At 43.4% G+C, this 22,192-nt stretch overlaps 1 protein-coding gene across 10 annotated transcripts in view; it reads left to right on the plus strand.

Moving 5' to 3' along the window:
- MIPOL1 (mirror-image polydactyly 1) overlaps window positions 1–22,192 on the plus strand; it is a 276,231-nt gene that overhangs the window by 110,718 nt on the left and 143,321 nt on the right. For all 10 annotated transcript variants that reach the window (XM_072115538.1, XM_072115539.1, XM_072115537.1 and 7 more), the window contains one exon: window positions 16,985–17,114. In XM_072115538.1, the coding sequence (XP_071971639.1) occupies window positions 16,985–17,114 (130 nt within the window). The remainder of the gene's footprint in view (window positions 1–16,984; window positions 17,115–22,192) is intronic.

Genomic DNA, 22,192 nt, shown 5'->3' on the forward strand with positions numbered 1-22,192 from the left:
CAAATAGATGGGTTTCAGGTTACGTTTGAAGGATTGAAAGGTGAGGAGTCGGACACATTTTGGTAGAGCGTTCCAGAGTATGGGGGAAGCACGGGAGAAGTCCTGGATACGATTGTGAGAAGAGTGGATGGTAGTAGAGTGAAGCTGAAGGTCCCGTGAGGACCAAAGATTACGTGTTGGGCGGTATTTGCTGATTAGTTCAGAGATATATGGAGGGGACAGGTTGTGGGGAGCTTTGAATGTCATGGTTAGTATTTTAAACTGCATTTTTTTGTACAGCGAGTAACCAGAGGAGAGACATAGGAGAAGTGCGGATGAGGCAGACTGCAGATATGAGGATAGCATGGAAGGGCGTTAGAAAGTTAGCTGTGAGACCACAGAGAAGAATATTGTAGTAGTCCAAGTGGGAGATGATAAGGGCATGGACTAGTAATTTTGTAGAGGAAGGTTGAGGAAGGGTCAGATGCGAGAGACGTCCTTGAGATGGATGTGGCAGGTTATAGTAAGGACTGACTGTGAGGCTTAAGGCTCATTTAGAGGACCATGTGATCCTGGGCAAGCACAGAGCTGGCACCCGAGCACCCAATTTGGTCGCGGTGCAGTGACGCACCGTGTGCTCACTGCGCCATTTGCGGGAACCATAGAAGTCTATGGGGGACGTGATCTGGTCGCAAATCATCTGACCAAATCCCTGTCCCCAGAATAGGTGTGTGAATGCATCCTTAAAGGATAAGCCAGAGTCAAAGATGACTCCAAGGCAGCCGAATTTACGGACCGGACAGAGTGTGGAGCCATGGATTGTGATTGTTACCTTATATACTCGAGTATAAGCCTAGTTTTTCAGCACAAAAAATGTGCTGAAAAACCCAAACTCGGCTTATACTCAAGTCAAAAAATAAATATATCTAAACCTTTCCGGCGACCCCTGTGCGATCTGTCCGGCAGCGGCGGCAGGCTATATACACTGGGGCAGGGTCTGGCAGGCTATATACACTGGGGCAGGGTCTGTCAGGCTATATACACTGGGGCAGGGTCTGGCAGGCTATATACACTGGGGCAGGGTCTGGCAGGCTATATACACTGGGGCAGGGGCTGGCAGGCTATATACACTGGGGCAGGGTCTGGCAGGCTATATACACTGGGGCAGGGTCTGGCAGGCTATATACACTGGGGCAGGGTAGGCAGGCTATATACACTGGGGCAGGGTCTGGCAGGCTATATACACTGGGGCAGGGTCTGGCAGGCTATATACGCTGTGACCAATGCATTTCCCACCCTCGGCTTATACTCGAGTCAATAGGTTTTCCCAGTATTTTGTGGTAAAATTAGGGGCCTCGGCTTATACTCGGGTCGGCTTATACTCGAGTATATACGGTACCTCTGGTGGAAGGGATGTGTTTGGTGGAGGAAAGATTATTAGTTCCATTTTGTACTTGTTGAGGTTTTGAGTCTATGTGAAGAGTGTATAGTATTAGACTCCTCTGTAATATCTACGGAAAAGGTAGTTCCCATGTATCAGAGCTGTGTTATATTACATCATGGCCATAATGATGAATTGAACTTTTATATTTTGTGTTTTTGTTCCTTTTTAATGTGTCCTGCTTGTAGACTTCCTCCTTTGACTATTTCCATTAATACTGTATTATTCATTTAGTGCGAAAAACCACAAGAATGTAACATTAACCTAATGATTAATCAGACCCATTACCAGCAAAGAAGTGTGACTACAGGAACCTCATTGTGAAATAAGCTTGTCGTTTTCTGATTCTCTAGTGCCAACTTCCTCATAGGTCCTGTAAGGGTGCCAAAGCAGGCGTGGTGCCCACCATCCCAAGGGTTCTTATTTCCTAGTTAATAGAAAAAACTTTCAACACAGTGAATGTAAATCTATTTTATATGTATATACAGTGTGTTATAGTAATATAAATGAATACATGATTATTTGTCCACAAGGTGGCACTCTTCCATTTCTATTTATGGATAATGTTCATTACAGTGTTGGATTTTGGACAAAATAAATTCAAATTCTATTTTTTGCCAAACATAATACACTATACGCTGTGAATCCAGACAGTTGTCTTGGAAGATTTCTAAAGTGAATGACAACAAGGTGCTGGTGGAAAAAATTTCCAGAAAACTTCATCAGATCAGTGTCCTTACACAAGTACAGTTTGCAAATTACAATATTTCATTCCCCAGAGAATGCACTTGACATCATTGAAGTTGTTTGTGTGATTTTTATTTTTTGATATTTTGACGTGTTAATTAAATTTAATACATAGGATACTGCACCCTCTAATGATGGGAATATTACCCATTCACACATAAGTTCTTCTTACACGTAGCAATGTTTTTTTACAAGCCGCAGAACTCTGTTGTGACATCTAATACAATTATTCATTGTAGTGGGTATCGACATTTTTCTTTATTTTACATGCTTCAGCTGCTGCAGAACCTCTTTTTTGAAGCTGGAAGTGTATTTAAACTTTTCAAGACCCTTTCTTATTAATATTATATTATTATGGTAATATTATAATAATATTATATAATATTATGATAACATTATGATAATATTATGATAATATTGAGCTTTGTTACAGGCAGTCCCGGGTTACGTACAAGATAGGTTTTGTTGGTTTGTTCTTAAGCTGAATTTGAATGTTAGTTGTATATTTTTTAATTGTAGCCACAGACAAATTGTTTTTGGTCTCTGTGACAATTGGATTTAAAAATGTTGGGTTGTCATAAGAACCAGGATTAACAATAAAGCTTCATTACAGACACCTGTGATAACTGTTATAGCTGATTATTGTAGCCTAGGACTAAAGTACAGTAACTTACCAATTACCAGAGGTCCGCTTGTAACTAGGGGTCGTCTGTGAATTGGGTGTTCTTAAGTAGGGAACCACCTGTATATATTTTTTTAAAGTTAAATGTTTCTTTCTCCTGTATTACCTTCCTTCATTTCCATCCCCTTCATACTGCAGCAGACAGATTAGGAGAAGCTAAAGGGGTAGTCCTAGAAGTGGGACCTTATCTATCATCTATGGGAATACCCCTTGCTCTATTAGTTACTGAAATAAGAAAAGTTCTTTAAATTATCCTGTGGATTTATCATAAATAGCTTTGTTGAGGCTACCCCTTTAACAAAGTGGTTGTACAAATTCAGCAAATAAATGTTGTTGTAATAAATATTATAAATTATATGAAAAAGTACAATTTTCCAATATACATTCTGTATCAATTCCTCATGGTTTTCCAGATCTCTGCTTGCTTTTATGCTATAGGAAGCTCCATTGTTTACTTCCTGTATTTAGGCCTTGGTCATGTGGTGTCACACAGGTGCACAGCTCCTTATTACACTAGGCTCTGATCACTCTCCTTTCACCAGTGGGACATCACATGACCATGGACCAGACACAGGAAATAGACAAGGAAGCTTCCTATAGAAGGACAGCAAACAGAGATTTAGGTAACAGTAAGGAATTGATACAGAAAGTATTTTGGATAGTTGTGCAACTTTACGTAATACTAAGGCTATATTCACACTAACGTATGGAGGACGTATATACGGCCTATGTATATACGGCCGATATACGTTCTCCATAGACGGCAATGGGCGCACAGCGCCCTACGGGAGCGGTACGGTGCAGCACACGCGCGGCACCGTACCGCTCCGTACCCCGGAAAAAGATAGGACATGTCCTATCTTTACCCGCAATACGACGCCGTGTGCCATTACTTCCTATGGAGAGGGGCGGGGGTGAGCTGCGCTCACCTCCTCCTCCTCTCCCCGTGCACTGCCGTTGCCCACTACGGTGCGCTACGGGCAGGCAACGGCAGTGTGAATATAGCCTAAATCTGACATTTTCTCCTTTACAGACCTGGATAGTATTTAATGTGGTCTTATCTCGCGTATCTCCTTACAGAGCTGAATTATTAAATGAAATCTGGTTCATATCTATGAGGAGTTTAGTCCTTAGAGTCTGTATCCTCCTCTCCTACTGCTGTCGTTGTACAGATTTCATGAGTGTATTCAGTGCTAAACCTACACTATAAAGTACCTAACAGTACATTGTATCCACAGATCTGATATATATACAGGCAGTCCCCGGGTTACGTACAAGATAGGGTCCGGAGGTTTGTTCTTAAGTTAAATTTGTATATAAGTCGAAACTGTATATTTTATAATTGTAGATCCAGACAAAAACATTTTTGGCCCCAGTGACAATTGGAGTTAAAACATTTTCTGCTGTAATGGGACCAAGGATTCTCAATAAAGCTTCATTACTGATTCCTTACAGCTGATTATTGCAGTCTGGGACTATAGTAAAGCATCCACAGAGCTTCACCAGAGGTCAGAGGGGTCTGTCTGTAACTATGGGTTGTCTGTAAGTCGGGTGTCCTTAAGTAGGGGACCACCTGTACTAGTCATCAGGGAGCAGTTTTCTCCTCTACATTTTCTATAAATACAACCATTGAAAAAGACGAAGGGTCTGATAACAGAGAACAACAGCCGCTAACTACAAATGTATAGTATTAGTATTGGTGTATTATACATATATATATATGTATTCTGGTTGCGTTCTTTTTGTTCTTTCTCTCCCTTTTCGCTTCCATTCCTTATTTCGCTTCCTACCACTCGGGATTCTGTGTGGGATTAACCCCATAAGGATGAGGAATGAAGATTATGAGGCAGAGAAGAAGCTCCTCGGAATATTAATCAGTTTAGAGCGTTTAATTCTGTTTGACTTTTGCAGACACATTTCTTATTAACCTTCTCTACAAAGCCAATCTAACGGTGATCGGAGAGGAAAGATAAACCTGTTTCTCTTGTAATTAAAAAAGGAAATACAGACTAAGGTTCCTCGATCATTGCTGCCGTGTCTAATGAAATTAGGAGAACGTGCGCCCAACATGTAGCCGTACAGACTGGACGGGGATACAATATATTATACTGGGAATGTCACCATTATCTGAGCAGTGCAGAGACTCCATCAAGTTGCGGAATATTCCCCAATTTAATTTCAGTGGGGAATATGATATACCGTATATGCTCGAGTATAAGCCTAGACCCCTAATTTAACACAAAAACTATGGATGTAATTTTTCACCTGACGAAGGCTCCAGCCCGGAGCCGGAACGTGTAGTGTTTTTACCTTTATTAAAATAATTTTATGGATATAACATTCCGGTCTAATCTCTGAGTGTGTCAGAGCCCTCCAGAACGGCACGACACTTAATGGATCTCCGCAACACAAAAAACTGGAAAAACCTACTGACTCGAGTATAAGCCAAGGGTGGGAAATGCATAGGTCACAGCCCCAGTATATAGGCAGTCAGACCCTGTAGTATATAGCCTGCCAGCCCCCTGTAGTATATAGCCTGCCAGCCCCCTGTAGTATATAGCCTGGCAGCCCCTGTAGTATATAGCCTGCCAGCCACTGTAGTATATAGCCTGCCAGCCCCTGTAGTATATAGCCTGCCAGCCCCCTCTAGTATAAAGCCTGGCAGCCCCTGTAGTATATAGCTTGCCAGCCCCTGTAGTATATAGCTTGCCAGCCCCTGTAGTATATAGCCTGCCAGCCCCCTGTAGTATATAGCCTGCCAGCCCCCTGTAGTATATAGCCTGCCAGCCCCCTGTAGCATATGGCCAGCCAGCCCCTGTAATATATAGCCTGCCAGCCCCCTGTAGTATATAACCTGCCAGCCCCCTGTAGTATAGACTGCTTGCCCCTGTTGTATATAGCCTGCCAGCCCTCTGTAGTATATAGCCTGCCAGCCCCCTGTAGTATATAGCCTGCCAACCCTCTGTAGTATATAGCCTGCCCGCCCCCTGTAGTATATAGCCTGCCATCCCTCTGTAGTATATAGCCTGCCCGCCCCCTGTAGTATATAGCATTCCAGCCCTCTGTAGTATATAGCCTGCCAGCCCCCTGTAGTATATAGCCTGTCAGCCCCCGTAGTATATAGCCTGCCAGCCGCTGTAGTATATAGCCTGCCAGCCCCTGTAGTATATATCCAGCCAGCCCCTGTAATATATAGCCTGCCAGCCCCCTGTAATATATAGCCTGCCAGCCCCCTGTAGTATATAGCCTGCCAGCCCCCTGTAGTATATAGCCTGCCAGCCGCTGTAGCATATACCCAGCCAGCCCCTGTAATATATAGCCTGCCAGCCCCCTGTAGTATATAACCTGCCAGCCCCCTGTAGTATAGACTGCTTGCCACTGTAGTTTATAGCCTGCCAGCCCTCTGTAGTATATAACCTGCCAGCCCCCTGTAGTATATAGCCTGCCAGCCCCCTGTAGTATATGGCCAGCCAGCCCCTGTAATATATAGCCTGCCAGTCCCCTGTATTATATAACCTGCCAGCCCCCTGTAGTATAGACTGCTTGCCCCTGTAGTTTATAGCCTGCCAGCCCTCTGTAGTATATAACCTGCCAGCCCCCTGTAGTATATAGCCTGCCAGCCCCCTGTAGCATATGGCCAGCCAGCCCCTGTAATATATAGCCTGCCAGCCCCCTGTAGTATATAACCTGCCAGCCTCATGTAGTATATAGCCTGCTTGCCCCTGTAGTATATAGCCTGCCAGCCCTCTGTGGTATATAGCCTGCCAGCCCCCTGTAGTATATAGCCTGCCAGCCCCCTGTAGTATATAGCCTGCCAGCTCTCTGTAGTATATAGCCTGCCAGCCCTCTGTAGTATATAGCCTGCCAGCCCCCTGTAGTATATAACCTGCCAGCCCTCTGTAGTATATAGCCTGCCAGCCCCCTGTAGTATATAACCTGCCAGCCCCCTGTAGTATATAGCCTGCCAGCCCCCTGTAGTATATAGCCAGCCAGCCCTCTGTAGTATATAGCCTGTCAGCCCCCGTAGTATATAGCCTGCCAGCCGCTGTAGTATATAGCCTGCCAGCCCCTGTAGTATATATCCAGCCAGCCCCTGTAATATATAGCCTGCCAGCCCCCTGTAATATATAGCCTGCCAGCCCCCTGTAGTATATAGCCTGCCAGCCCCCTGTAGTATATAGCCTGCCAGCCGCTGTAGCATATACCCAGCCAGCCCCTGTAATATATAGCCTGCCAGCCCCCTGTAGTATATAACCTGCCAGCCCCCTGTAGTATAGACTGCTTGCCACTGTAGTTTATAGCCTGCCAGCCCTCTGTAGTATATAACCTGCCAGCCCCCTGTAGTATATAGCCTGCCAGCCCCCTGTAGTATATGGCCAGCCAGCCCCTGTAATATATAGCCTGCCAGTCCCCTGTAGTATATAACCTGCCAGCCCCCTGTAGTATAGACTGCTTGCCCCTGTAGTTTATAGCCTGCCAGCCCTCTGTAGTATATAACCTGCCAGCCCCCTGTAGTATATAGCCTGCCAGCCCCCTGTAGCATATGGCCAGCCAGCCCCTGTAATATATAGCCTGCCAGCCCCCTGTAGTATATAACCTGCCAGCCCCATGTAGTATATAGCCTGCTTGCCCCTGTAGTATATAGCCTGCCAGCCCTCTGTGGTATATAGCCTGCCAGCCCCCTGTAGTATATAGCCTGCCAGCCCCCTGTAGTATATAGCCTGCCAGCTCTCTGTAGTATATAGCCTGCCAGCCCTCTGTAGTATATAGCCTGCCAGCCCCCTGTAGTATATAACCTGCCAGCCCTCTGTAGTATATAGCCTGCCAGCCCCCTGTAGTATATAACCTGCCAGCCCCCTGTAGTATATAGCCTGCCAGCCCCCTGTAGTATATAGCCAGCCAGCCCTCTGTAGTATATAGCCTGCCAGCCCCCTGTAGTATATAGCCTGCCAGCTCCCTGTAGTATATAGCCTGCCAGCCCCGTGTAGTATATAGCCTGCCAGCCCCCTGTAGTATATAGCCTGCCAGCCCCCTGTAGCATATAGCCTGCCAGCCCCCTGTAGCATATAGCCTGCCAGCCCCGTGTAGCATATAGCCTGCCAGCCCCCTGTAGCATATAGCCTGCCAGCCCCCTGTAGTGTATAGCCTGCCAGCCCCTGCCCCCAATATATTGCCTGTAGGAAAAAAGCAGAAATTGTACTCGCCTTCCGACTCCCCCGGACAGGTCCTCTTCTATCCACCGCGGCTTCGGCATCGGCTCCATGTCCCCGCACGGTCCGTCGCAGGCATCATGACGTCAGCCACAAATTGCGGCTGTTGTCGATGTCTTGGCCGCAATGTATGGAAGAGGACCTTGACTCGAGTATAGGCATTTTTTGTGCTGAAAAACTCTGCTTATACTCTAGTATATACGGTATATTAGGCTGGCAGGCATGGATTTCCCCAATTTAATATTCCTGGAAGCTAGACTCAAAATGACTCCTCCCCTTTTATTCTCTGGGTTGGCTCAATCACAAAAATACCAAATTTATATAGGTTTTATTATGTTTTAATACGTTGTTTTTTTTTAATGTATATTTTTGTGCCATAAAATGTAATTTCTCCACATTCTGATGCCAATAACTTTTTCATTGTAAAGTGTATGGAGCTGTGTAAGGCGTCTTTTCCTGCATGATGAGCTGGCATTTTCTTTGACTCCATTTTGGGGAATGTGCGACCTTTTGAAAAAACGTTGATTGGGACATTTGGATGTTATTTTCCAGAGTTACTGAATAAACGTTTTTATATTTTGATTGTTTATTTTATTCTTCAGCTTATTAGCCCCTCTAGGGTTAATAATAATAAGACTCGTCTTTATTTATATAGTGCCATCAAATTCCGTAGCGCTTTACAAATTATGGGGAACATATAGAAATAAAATAAAACATCACAGAATAATAAACAATAAGAATGAGGGCCCTCGCCAAAGCCACACTCTGATCACTCATGTCATACTATATAATAATAGAAATAAAAGTAATATAAATGTTATTGTACCCTGGCAACAGATGTGCCTGAATGACAAGCATGGGAGCCTCAGAGAATCAAAAATTCCCACTTGTCAAAATATCCATTGATGCAATGGAGTGGTGGTGGTGGGGGGGGGGTTGTTGGTTAGGACAGTCGGAAACCAATATGAGGACACGCATGCGCTGACAGTACTTAATTGCCGGCTCTGTCCGTGGAATTTAAGTGATTAAAGGAGTTGTCCTGTAACACTTTAGGGTGGTGGCACACGTGGCATTTTGAACCCGTTTTTAGTCATGTGTTTTTTGAAAAGGCATCTGTTTTTGTCCGGTTTTCCCAATTATCTTAATTAAAAACGGGCAAAAACGCATGCGTTTTCAAAACTGAAAATGCACTTTTCAAAAACCGGTTCAAAACGCACACGTGTGCCACCACTCTTAGGGGCTAACTTGCTGACAGGTGATGAGACCTCCATGGATCATGAGAATGGGGGTATGTTGTACTGCCAATATGCTCCAAATGACCAGAGCAGATAGTCGCACATGCGCCGGCTGCTTTGTTCATTGCTATGGTGCTGACAAAGCTGGTTGAGTGTCATACCCTATCTTTGTTAGTTCCATAGACACTGGCCCATTCTTTTGGGCTTCAATGTTGGTACAACAGACCCACGTTCTCGTGATCATTGGGGTCCCATCATTGATTGACATTTCTTTGCAGTGTTCTTATGAGTGCATATTTGACTGATCATTGCATCATATAAAGGATCCTGATCTGATAGAAAGTCAAAGCGTTTAGATAGTATAGGCAAGTTATGTAGAAGATAGGTTCTTTAGGTTTGTTCCTAAGTCGAATTTGTTTGTAAGTCAAAATAGGTATATTTTATAATTGTAGCTCTTTACAAATTTTTTTTTTTCCCCCTGTGACAATTAGATTTTAAAAATGTTGTGCTTTCACGCTTGTTACTTGCAAAAGTAGAGCATGCTGAGATGTAAACATGCGTTAAAAAGAATGCAAGTCTAAAGTCAGAGTGCAATGCAAGTTCCAGAGAAACGCATGCGATTGTTAAGCCGATCGCATGCGTTTCTCTGGAAACGCATGTGCGTTCGGGCCGAGGACCTCCCCCTGTGCACTAGCGTCGCGTTATGAACGGACGCCTAGCGGTACGTGTGACCGCGGCCTAAGTGTAGATATACACCAGACTATGTGGTGTCACACAGGTGCACTGCATCATGAGTAATCATAGCTGTGTGATGCTAATGAGCTGTGCACCCAGGGCCGATTCTAGGGTTTTTGCTGCCTGAGGCGAAAATTAAAATGACGCCCCCCCCCCCCCCACGCCACAACACCAGACACCCCCCCCCCCGCGCAACAACACCAGACACACCCCCCCCCCCCCCCCCCCCGCGCTTCCAGGATATGTTCGGCCCACTGAATTTATTTCCACATTTTTAAAAAGGATTTACAACATGTTAAAAAAAAATGCTAAAAACATTACTTAAACAGACAATAGTGCCATCTAGTACCTCACAGGCGACGATCTGCTCCATCAGGAAGAGGACTTCGTTACGTCTTCTCCCACCCAGGACTGTTGAATTTGCTTGCAGATGTCTTCAGCTCCCGGCACCACATCTCCGCACCAATAATATACTTACAGTATATATTCACAGAAATAACAGCGCTCCTAAATCATATACTGTACACCTCTCATGACACAACGGACCACTCTGCCCCCCCCCCCCTCCATACACACAGAGGGGATAAAGAATCCCTTCTTCATTTATTTTAAAATTTATAATAAAAGCTCCTCTCCCCTAATTAAATTATATACAGATCCTATAGTTTAATTAAAATACAGATTTCCCGCCCCCAAATTTGATTTAAATCATGCCCCCACTCACTTAAATTACATACAGTACCCCATATAAACCATCCCCAGGTCACATAATGTCCAGCACACCTCCCATATTATATAATATACAGCTCCCTTTATTTTAAAATAAGCAGCTCCCATATTCTTTGATATACAGCCCCCCCGTTTTCTTAGATATACAGCCCCCCCGTTTATTTCGATATACAGCCCCCCCGTTTATTTCGATATACAGCCCCCCGTTTATTTAGGTATACAGCCCCCCATTTATTTAGGTATACAGCCCCCCCATTTATTTAGGTATACAGCCCCCCCATTTATTTAGGTATACAGCCCCCCCGTTTATTTAGATATACAGCCCCCCCGTTTATTTAGATATACAGCCCCCCCGTTTATTTAGATATACAGCCCCCCCGTTTATTTCGATATACAGCCCCCCCATTTATTTAGATATACAGCCCCCCCGTTTATTTAGATATACAGCCCCCCCGTTTATTTCGGTATACAGCCCCCCCATTTATTTAGGTATACAGCCCCCCCATTTATTTAGGTATACAGCCCCCCCCCCCGTTTATTTAGGTATACAGCCCCCCCCCGTTTATTTAGGTATACAGCCCCCCCCCCCCCGTTTATTTAGGTATACAGCCTGCCTTTTATAAAAATAATAAAGCAATCCACTCACCTTGACTGCTGTCACGCTCCCCCGCCGGCGTTCGCATCCTCTTCCCGGGTCTTCGGCTGGCTTGTGCTCTGTGAAGGGACGCAGGCGGCGTGACGTCATCGCACGCTGCCTGAGTCCTCCAGAGCGGCACGGACAGAAGGGTCTGTGCCGGCGCCGCTCTGTACTTCATTCGCGTCTGTCTCTTAGGTATACAGCCCCCCCGTTTATTTAGATATACAGCCCCCCCGTTTATTTAGATATACAGCCCCCCCGTTTATTTAGATATACAGCCCCCCCGTTTATTTAGATATACAGCCCCCCCGTTTATTTAGATATACAGCCCCCCCATTTATTTAGATATACAGCCCCCCCGTTTATTTAGATATACAGCCCCCCCGTTTATTTCGGTATACAGCCCCCCCATTTATTTAGGTATACAGCCCCCCCATTTATTTAGGTATACAGCCCCCCCCCCCGTTTATTTAGGTATACAGCCCCCCCCCCTGTTTATTTAGGTATACAGCCCCCCCCCCCCCGTTTATTTAGGTATACAGCCTGCCTTTTATAAAAATAATAAAGCAATCCACTCACCTTGACTGCTGTCACGCTCCCCCGCCGGCGTTCGCATCCTCTTCCCGGGTCTTCGGCTGGCTTGTGCTCTGTGAAGGGACGCAGGCGGCGTGACGTCATCGCACGCTGCCTGAGTCCTCCAGAGCGGCACGGACAGAAGGGTCTGTGCCGGCGCCGCTCTGTACTTCATTCGCGTCTGTCTCTTAAAGAGACAGACGCGATTGATTTTTCATGTGGGCGATTCGGGCGGCAATCGCCACCCGCATCGCCCACATTATGGCCCCAAATTTCGCCGCCTCACGCAGAGCTCTGGCATCCGCCGCCTGAGGCGAGATTTTCATCTCGCCTCATGGCAGATGCGGCCCTGTGTGCACCTGTGTGACATCACATGACCAGGTATATTACGAGCCGTACACCTGTGTGACATCACATGACCAGGAACCGGTGTTTATCTACAGTAAGTAAACAACGAAGCTTCCTATAGAATGACAGCAAGCAGAGATCTAGAAAACCGAGGAATTGACACAGAAACTATAAAGGAAAAAATGAAATTGTGAAATTAAATGAAACTTGTTACATAAACAATATTAATAATTTGCATTAATGTGCTTAAAGTGGACAACCCCTTTTAAGACAAGGTTCCTCTTAAATATTCTAGGCATCTGTTATACTTTATAGATTGTAAGCTCAGGTGGGCAGGGCCCTCACCCTTCTTGTTTCATATGCCTTTATTTTTATTCATTATTTTATTAATGTCTTGCTGGTCTATGTACCCCATAATCTGTACAGCGCTGCGGAATATGATGGCGCTATGGAAGCACTATTTTAATTATTATTATTTTAAAGTGTTAGATGGATTCCACCCAGTTAGGCCGAATTCACACTGTCTGTGATCAGTCTGCCAGGAGCTGAACTCTGTGCATCATATTAATATATAATGTGCTGAGTCCCGGCTTCATGATATGCAGCAGACTGTAAATATTACAATGTTGGCTTTGCTGCATATTGTGAATATTAGTATCGGAGTTCAGTCCCTGAGAGAATGATCAGTCCAAGACACTGTACTTGTCACTTTCCATAGACTGATTATAGATAATGGGAATCTATCCTTAAACAAAGTGTCCATAAAAATCACAGAATCATGGCAACAACAGCACCACACCTATCTATAGGATGTGCCTGGTACTGCAGGTCGCTCCATTTACATTAATGGGATTGTACCAGGTTTCCACTAGATAGGGGATTACAATCTGATCATTGGCGGTCCGACTCTTGTGATTGATCACAAGAATTAGGTCCCATTCAGACGGGATGGAGTGATGGAGGGTCAGAATGAGCATGAGTCTTATAATTCCATTCAATAATATGGAAATGGCCAAAATTGAGAGTGGAAACCTCTTTCCTTAAGGTCCTGGCAGTCGGACCCCCACCGATCACATCTGTATCCTGATCCTGTGTATAGAGGATAATAAAAAAAAACTTGGTACAACCCTTTTAATTAAATAGAGCTTCAATACCAGACACATCCACTGACAGTAGTGGCGCTGTTTCTGGATAACAAAGCAGACATGTAATTCTAATGCTGGACAACTCCTTTAAACCTACTACTATTAGTAGGTGATAGCTTGTACATGCAGGGAGCACAGATGGATAAGTACACACAATTAGTTTACACGTTCCCTTCCTACTCCACTTACAACATTTACTTTCTACTTACATTATATAACAATTAGGTCCCTAAACAAAGTCGTCGTATTTGCCAAAAAAATAAATAAATGTTGGAGAGAGAGAGAGAGAGAGAGCGCCTCATTTGACTAAGAATTACCGGATATTTGATAAGCTTGTTTAAAAATGGAAGTATCCAAATATAATGGTAAACATCTCGTCTTCCACATGGGCTGCGGGAGGATTTTCCTCGCCGGCTTACACAGCGGGTGATAATATTTGTGAATGTAATGTAACTGCTCTGAACCTTCACTGTGCAAATATTGAAATCTATTGCAAGTCAAAGAAAGGGAAGAAATCTGGGATGATGCCTTCGTATTTGCATTGTCCTAATTAGCTTGATTATGTTTAGTTGTGTGCTTATTTAACCCATCGTCTGCCGCAGAACTGTTATTTCTGTAACGGAGCCCTGGCTGCGGCTTTACTACACTGTAAGTCATTCGAGTCTTAGTGTAAATGATGGATCCTGTGACTGCTCTTCCTCCTGACCCATAGAGTTATATTACTCATTACTGCTTGTTTGTAATATCTGCATCTCAGAGTCATTACGTTACTGTTAGAAATTGTAGTATTGGAAGGGGTTGTGCTATGAACCAAATTTATCTCCTGTCACCAAGATCATGCTATAGAACAGGTGGAGCTGAGCAGATTGTACATAGTGGGGGACATTTACTTAAAGTGTCGGTGTCTGCATTGGCTTTGTTACCGACCTGCTCTCGGAAAGAAGACACACATTTAATATTGTGAAGCTGTGCAGAGACATTTCTGGCGCCGAGACCATTTTCTGTCCCTGGGACCAAAATCTGTCCCGAGCACCAGAAATGCGTCCAACAGTCCCTGCTAGACCAGTTTTCTTTTGGTCTACTTTCCGCCAGTTTTCAGCGCCCAAAAATGGCTGCGACACAAATTAATTGTGTCTGAGTTTCCACTCCGCCAAAGCCACGCCCCTTTTCGGAGAAGAGTCGGAGCAGGCGGAAAAAGGCAATTTTTCTGGCGCCGCCAACTAATAAATAGGTCTGAGAGCAGAACATGTGGTGAGAGCGCCACAAAACTGGCGGAAACGCCATAGTAAATGTCCCCAAGTGTCCTTTATGCAGTCAGCATGTTATAGAGCAGGAGGAGCTGAGCAGATTGTACATAGTGCCTTATATGCAGTCGGCATGTTATAGAGAAGGAGGAGATGAGCAGATTGTACATAGTGTCCTATTTGCAGGCAGAATGTTATATAGCAGGATGGACTGAGCAGTTTGTGCATACTGTCCTATCTGCAGGCAGCATGTTATAGATCAGAAGGAGCTGAGCAGACTGTATAGTGTTTAAAGGGGTTGTACTATGAACGAAAGTTATCTCCTGTTCCCAGGATCTTATCTATGCAGATTGTACATAGTGTCCTATCTTCAGGCAGCATGTTATAGATCAGAAGTAGCTGGGCAGATTGTACACAATGGGGGACATTTACTATGGTGTTTCCGCCAGTTTTGTGGCGCTTTCACCGCATCTTCTGCTCTCCTACCTATTTATTAGCTGTCGGGGAAAGGAAAAATGACTTTTTCCGCCTGCTCCGACTCTTCTCTGAAAAGGGGCGTGGCTTTGGCGGAGTCGAAACTCAGACACAATGGGGGACATTTACTATGGCGTTTCCGCCAGTTTTGTGGCGCTCTCACCACATTTTCTGCTCTCAGACCTATTTATTAGTTGGCGGCACCAGAAAAAATTACTTTTTCCGTCTGCTCCGACTCTTCTCCGAAAAGGGGCGTGGCTTTGGCGGAGTGGAAACTCAGACACAATGGGGGACATTTACATAAAGTGTCGGTGTCTGCATTGGCTTTGTTACCGACCTGCTCTCGGAAAGAAGATACACATATAATATTGTAGAGCTGTGCAGATAAATTTCTGGCGCGGAGACCATTTTTTGTCCCTGGGACCAAAATCTGTCCCGAGCACCAGAAATGTGTCCAACAGTCAGAGAACAGGCAACAGTGCAATAGCACTGTTTTGTGTCCCTGCTAGACCAAATTTCTTTTGGTCTACTTTACGCCAGTTTACAGCGTCCAAAAATGGCTGTGGCGCATATTAATTGTGTCTGAGTTTCCACTCCGCCAAAGCCACGCCCCTTTTCAGAGAAGAGTCGGAGCAGGCGGAAAAGTCATTTTTTCTGTCCCCGACATCTAATAAATAGGTCGGAGAGCACCACAAAACTGGCGGAAACACCATTGTAAATGTCCCCCAATTAATATGTGTCGCAGCCCTTTTTGGGCGCTGTAAACTGGCGGAAAGTAGACCAAAAGAAAACTGGTCTAGCAGGGACTGTTGGACACATTTCTGGTGCTCGGGACAGATTTTGGTCCCAGGGACAGAAAATGGTCTCGGCGCCAGAAATGTCTCTGCACAGCTTCACAATATTAAATGTGTATCTTCTTTCCGAGAGCAGGTCGGTAACAAAGCCAATGCAGACACCGACACTTTAAGTAAATGTCCCCCACTTAATATGTGTCACAGCCATTTTTGGACGCTGTAAACTGGCGTAAAGTAGACCAAAAGAAATTTGGTCTAGCAGGGACACAAAACAGTGCTATTGTTCTGTTGCCTGTTCTCTGACTGTTGGACACATTTCTGGTGCTCGGGACAGATTTTGGTCCCAGGGACAGAAAATGGTCTCGGCGCCAGAAATTTATCTGCACAGCTCTACAATATTATATGTGTATCTTCTTTCCCAGAGCAGGTCGGTAACAAAGCCAATGCAGACACCGACACTTTATGTAAATGTCCCCCAATGTCTTATCTGCAGGCAGCATGTTATAGAGCAGGAGGGCTGAGTAGATTGTACAGTGTCCAAACTGCAGGCAGCATGTTATAGAACAGGAGGAGCTGAGCATATTGTACATAGTGTCCTATCTGCAGACAGCATGTTATAGAGTAGGAGGAGATGAGAAGATTGTACAGTGTCTTCTCTGCAGGCAGAATGTTATAGAGCAGGAGGAGCTGAGCAGATTGTATATAGTGTCCTATCTGTAGGCAGAATGTTATAGAGCAGGAAGAGATGAGAAGATTGCATATAGTGTCCTATCTACAGAACAGATTGTATATCGCATTTTATCTACAGGTAGGAGGGGCTAAACATATATTGGACTTGTCCATTGTGATCTTATGTCTCTGTGACTTTATCACTAGATGAATTGACTATGTTTCCCATTTGTTTAAAGTGACTTCTCTTTTTCATATGTTATGCAGGGTTTTTTGGGCTGGGAGCATACACTTTCCTTCTGGTATGAAATACTTGTTTAGATTCTTTTGTTTTTCTTACAGACCTGGTGAGAGAAGTGTACAGCGCGCAGCGGGAAAGAGATGACGCCATCATGGCACGGCTCAGACTGGCCAATGAAGAGAGGGATGAAGCTCTGCTCCGTGTCCAGCAACTCGAGCAGTACATCAGAGAGTAAGTTAGAGCTGTGGTTCTGCTAGTGCTTACAGATCTAGGTTACATACAAGATAGGGTCTGTAGGTTTGATCTTAAGTTGAATTTGTATGTAAGTCGGAACTGTATATTTTATCATTGTAACGCCAGCCAGAACTTTTTTTGGTCTCTGTGACAATTGGATTTTAAAAATGTTGGGTTGTCATAAGAACCAGGATTAACAATAAAGCTTCATTACAGACACCTGTGATAACTGTTATAGCTGGTTATTGTAGCCTAGGACTAAAGTACAATAAATTACCAATATCCAGAGGTCCGTTTGTAACTAGGGGTCGTATGTAAGTCGAGTGTTCTTAAGTAGGGGACCGCCTGTAGTTGTTTCTCAGATAGTACAGTCTATATCTGACTCCTTGTCCAGGTGACCACCACGGAAATTTCAGCGGCATTAATTGTAAATGTTACTTGCCTCTTTTATTCCCTGGATTTTCCATGACTAAAAGCCACATAAAGGTTATGTTCACACCTGTATCCTAGGCTTCTCTGGGGCTCCAATCACATATTCTATCAAATCTGATGAGAAAAGTAGCAGTGCAAAACAATACTCCCAGAATTTAAAGGAACAGATTGTACCGTAAGTCATTAGGATCTATTAGGTGCTGGAGGTGTCTATGAGAAATTCTGTGTTTCATTCTGGTTTGAGTTGGGTTGAAAGATGTAAGACGCTGAAATAGGAGTAAGGGTCTGTTCACACCTGCGTCAAGGTTTTTATGTTACGCTCTCTGTTTTAGTAGAATGTAACATAAGCTTAGAATGAAGTGTGAACGTAGTGTTTCATTTCACCTTTCATTCCCATTGACTTCCATGTTGGGAAGGTTCCCTTCCGTTACAACAGAAAAAAAAAAGTTGTGAGCTGCTGTGATCTCTATTTGATAATAGTAGAAGGAACCAAACCTGCTGAATGCCGGTGTGAACTGAGCCCAAAATAAGCCCAACAAACAATAGAAAATACAAAGTTACAGTCAGCACAAAAGGTCAATACAACTAACCAAATGAATGCAGTAATGTTTTGACTTTGACAGAACTTCTATCTATGATTATTTTACCCCTTTTTATAAATATTGTGTAAAGACATATCAATCTCTATAGATCGGGGAGCATTATGGACAAAATCCTTGTGGTTAAAGGGGTTGGCCACTTTCATTAAATCTCTGAATAAATCTCTTCCATTAGACACGTCTCTCCATGAATATAAACCTGTGTCTTCAGCCTTTCGCTGTTTTCACCATTCTGCCCTCTGTATACACACACAGCTTCCTCTCGTCCACATGGCATCACCCACTGTGCCTCTCTCTCACAGTCTGACATAAACAGGAAGAGGGGGAGGGAGAAGGATGAGTCATAACTCTCCTGCTTCAGCTCCTCCTATCATGGAGGGTCTGCATAAAGTACAGAAGTGCTAGCACTACTACAAGTATGTACCTGGACTGCAGAATCACTTTATTTAGGTATTATCCACAAAGCAGTAAGGCACATGGGTAAGTTATGTAAAATAGTGGCCAACCCTTTAAAATGGATGGGTTTTCTAGCCCCTGAGCACTTACATTTTTTTTTCTTGGAAAATCCCTATAAATTTTCAATATACAGGAAACCCCTTTAATGTTCCAGCACGTAAAAGTCCAAGTGGTTAAATCATTTTCCAGGCATTTTATTTGCACAAGAAGATTTTATCCCTTTAAATGACTCGCTTTTCACGTTGTAACATCAGGGTGCCCAAAGCTTTGTTCATACATGTAGGTCTATAAAAGCATGTGGAAATATTGACATGAACCTACAGACATGTCCCAGACGGACTAAAAAATACACAGAATTAGCAGCATTGACACTGTCAGATAAACATTCATACGATGGCCATGAAAGATTGACAGTGCAGGAGCCCGAGAAGATCCACACAAACAAATACCATGACAGGAGCCATAGAGCTATATAGTCCTGTAAGCGATTAGCAACGTACTAGAGGACGATCCGACAAGTCACACTAATGTACAGGATTTACCTATATAAAATCAATTCACAGTTAGAATTTTTAGTTATAGTCTAGTGCTAAAAAAAAATCTAAAAAAATAGCAAATTTGCTAAAGAAATGTACAGACTTATTGTAAAAAAAAAATAAATTTTTTAAAGGTAACCTACCATGAGGAATGTACTATCAGAAGTGGATCTGATGGTAGATTCCTCCTGCCTCTGCCCTAATCTATAATTTACTAATCTTGGAACATAACTTGTTAAATTTATTTTAGTAATATGTAAAGTAACTGCAGAGGCTACTGGGGCGTGGAGTAGCCTCAGCTCCCAGGCTAGTACACGCCCCAGTAGCCTCTGCAGTTAATTTACATATTACAAAAATAAAGTTTATAACACGTTAGGTTCCAGGATTATTAATTTAAAGATTAGGGAGGTAGATCTGATAGTATATTCCTCATGGTAGGTTAAGGGGATGGTCAGACTTGCTTCATATTAATATAACGAAAAGATTTTCATGGTGATGTTAGAATCTAATTCAGTTATTACAAAGGCAGGAAACAAATTTCCAAATTTTAAGATAGAGCAAAAAATATAAATAATTGGGGAGATTCATCAGAAGTGTCTGAGAGCTGAACTTTCTTAGTTGCTCATGGAAACCAATCAGAGCTCATCTTTGATTTTATACTTAACTGTGAGAAAATGAAAGCTGGGCTCTGATTGGTTTCCACTGGTAACTAGAACAGTTCTGCTCTCAGACACTTCTGATAATTCCCCCTTCCCCCTATTGTTTCAGTAAATACGATAAGCTCCATGAAAATGTCTAGTCCTTCATATATATGAGATATTTAGCCGATCATAAATCATGAGCATGAAAATTAACAGATAATAATAAATTGTAATTTGTGTAATAATGTCATTTTGTGTGTCCCAGGCCTTAGGTTGGTGCCCTCTGCGGTACCCAATGTTGACACCATTCCCCTTTCATAGCGTATCATTGCTATCTGTGCGTGCTATGTACAGAACTTCCTGTGTATCATGTGAGATGGTAGGCCCAGTTTACACCTACATTGGACCTCCGTTATTATCTGTTACTAAAACAATGATAACGGATTCATTCCAATGCCCATTGATTTCAATGGCCTCGTAATGGATTCCGTTAGTGTCCGTTTGCATCACTTCCTTTATGGCTTTCTTGATTTAACAGAATTGGTATAAACGGAAGTCATTAAAAGTCATTAGACATTTTAACGTATCCGTTATTATCGTTTTTAGTGACAGAAGATGCAGATGTTACATTATAGAGCTCCTCCTGCCTGTAAGTGCTGTCGGTGAAAAGCCTATCACAAGCTAAAGCCGCATCACATAGGAGGATACTGTGAAGTCTTTGAAGACTTATTATAGGAGCTTCTGTTTCATATTTTCTGAAGGTTTTTGTTAAAATACCAAAACATACAGTTTTATTTTGGAAACTACAGACACCAGACATGGCGGACTCACTTACGGCCCAATGGGTATCATTAGTATCTGTCAAGTGACAGATCTAACGCTAACTTTATTTTCCAATCCAATATCAGAACGGAAAAATGGAAAATAAAATCTATGTAATAAAGGTAAAGGCATCATGGGAAATGTAGTCCGTGTTCCTACATAGGTGTCTAGATTAAAGGGGTACTTTTATTTCAGCCAATCACGGCCCACGTGGAAATACACAGCAGCTTCTCGCGTCTTCCTGGTTAGAACTCAAGAAATCAGCTAAACAGAACTGTTCTTTTTAGGTTCTGTAACTTCTCTAGAGGAGAATTGGAGCTAGGTAAGCAGCGTTGCTCCCCGTGTGTTGTGCTGTTTTGGCCTCTCCTCCTTACCGTCACATGAGTTAGGAAAACGGCGTAGAAAACGTTTAGCTGTCTCTGCAGCTCTCGCACTCCTCAGTTACTCTTATCTCTTTTGCCATAGTTATGGCCCAGTTCACACCTATGTTGAGTGTTTGTTTTATATTTAAGAATAGTATAATCCAACCAAAAAACAGAAGGTCTTCCGCTCAGCTTTGGTTTCCCATAGACTTTAATGTATTGAAGCTTAGCTCTAGTTGCACATTCATTATTAATAGTGGGAAAAAAATGTTGTTAGCTGCTGTGCCCTTTATTAATAACGGAACCTGCTGAAACCTGCTGAACGTAAATGTGATGGTAATAACCCTTTAAATGGGTTTTTCAGGCAGTCGCCGGGTTATGTACAAGATAGGTTCCATAGGTTTGTTCTTAAGTTGAATTTGTATGTAAGTCGAAACTGTATATTTTATAATTGTAGTTCCAGAAAAAAATGTTTTTTGCCCCAGTAAGAATTGAAGTTTAAATTTTTTTTGCTGTAATGGGACCAAGGATAATTAATAAAGCTTCATTACAGACACCTTACAGCTGATCATTGCAGTCTGGGACTATAGTAAAGCATCCAGAGAGCTTCACCAGAGGTCACAGGGGGCAGAGGGGTCAGTCTTTAACTAGGGGTCGTCTCTAAATCGGGTGTCCTTAAGTAGGGGACCGCCTGTACTCACCTCCTCCAGCGCTCCAGTTCACCCATGGCACAACCCCCTTCACTGCTAGTGCTCTGGTCCCGACCACTGATACTGGGGAGTAACCAGAGCCCCTTTACACTGCAGCTTCACAAGCTGTTAGACTGTCTCATCTCCTCCTCCATTGCAGCAGAGGTAGTTTCATCACACAGTGGGATGGTGAAAGTGCTCCTTGTACAGTGTAACAGCCTGTGAAGCTACTGCAAGGAGGAGCTCTGGTAAAACCCTCAGAGCCTTTCTGACGCATTGGTATAATTTTAAAAGTTGATTTTAGAAGGTAGGAGGCCATGGGTGGTATATTACTTTTAATTAATATGTTAAAATTCACCAATACTGCCTAGTGGTCATATTTTTGGGTAAAAACATCATCTATAATCCCTTGATATGTGTGTAACTCCTGCAGGAAACTAGAATTCATTCACCGTGCACACACAAAAAAATCTTCAAACTTTTATTGTCATTTTAACCTTCCATTAAATCGCTAAAGTTTTCTTAGTTGTGCAATTCG

Source organism: Engystomops pustulosus, chromosome 7, assembly GCF_040894005.1.
Source record: "Engystomops pustulosus chromosome 7, aEngPut4.maternal, whole genome shotgun sequence".
Lineage (NCBI taxonomy): Eukaryota > Metazoa > Chordata > Amphibia > Anura > Leptodactylidae > Engystomops > Engystomops pustulosus.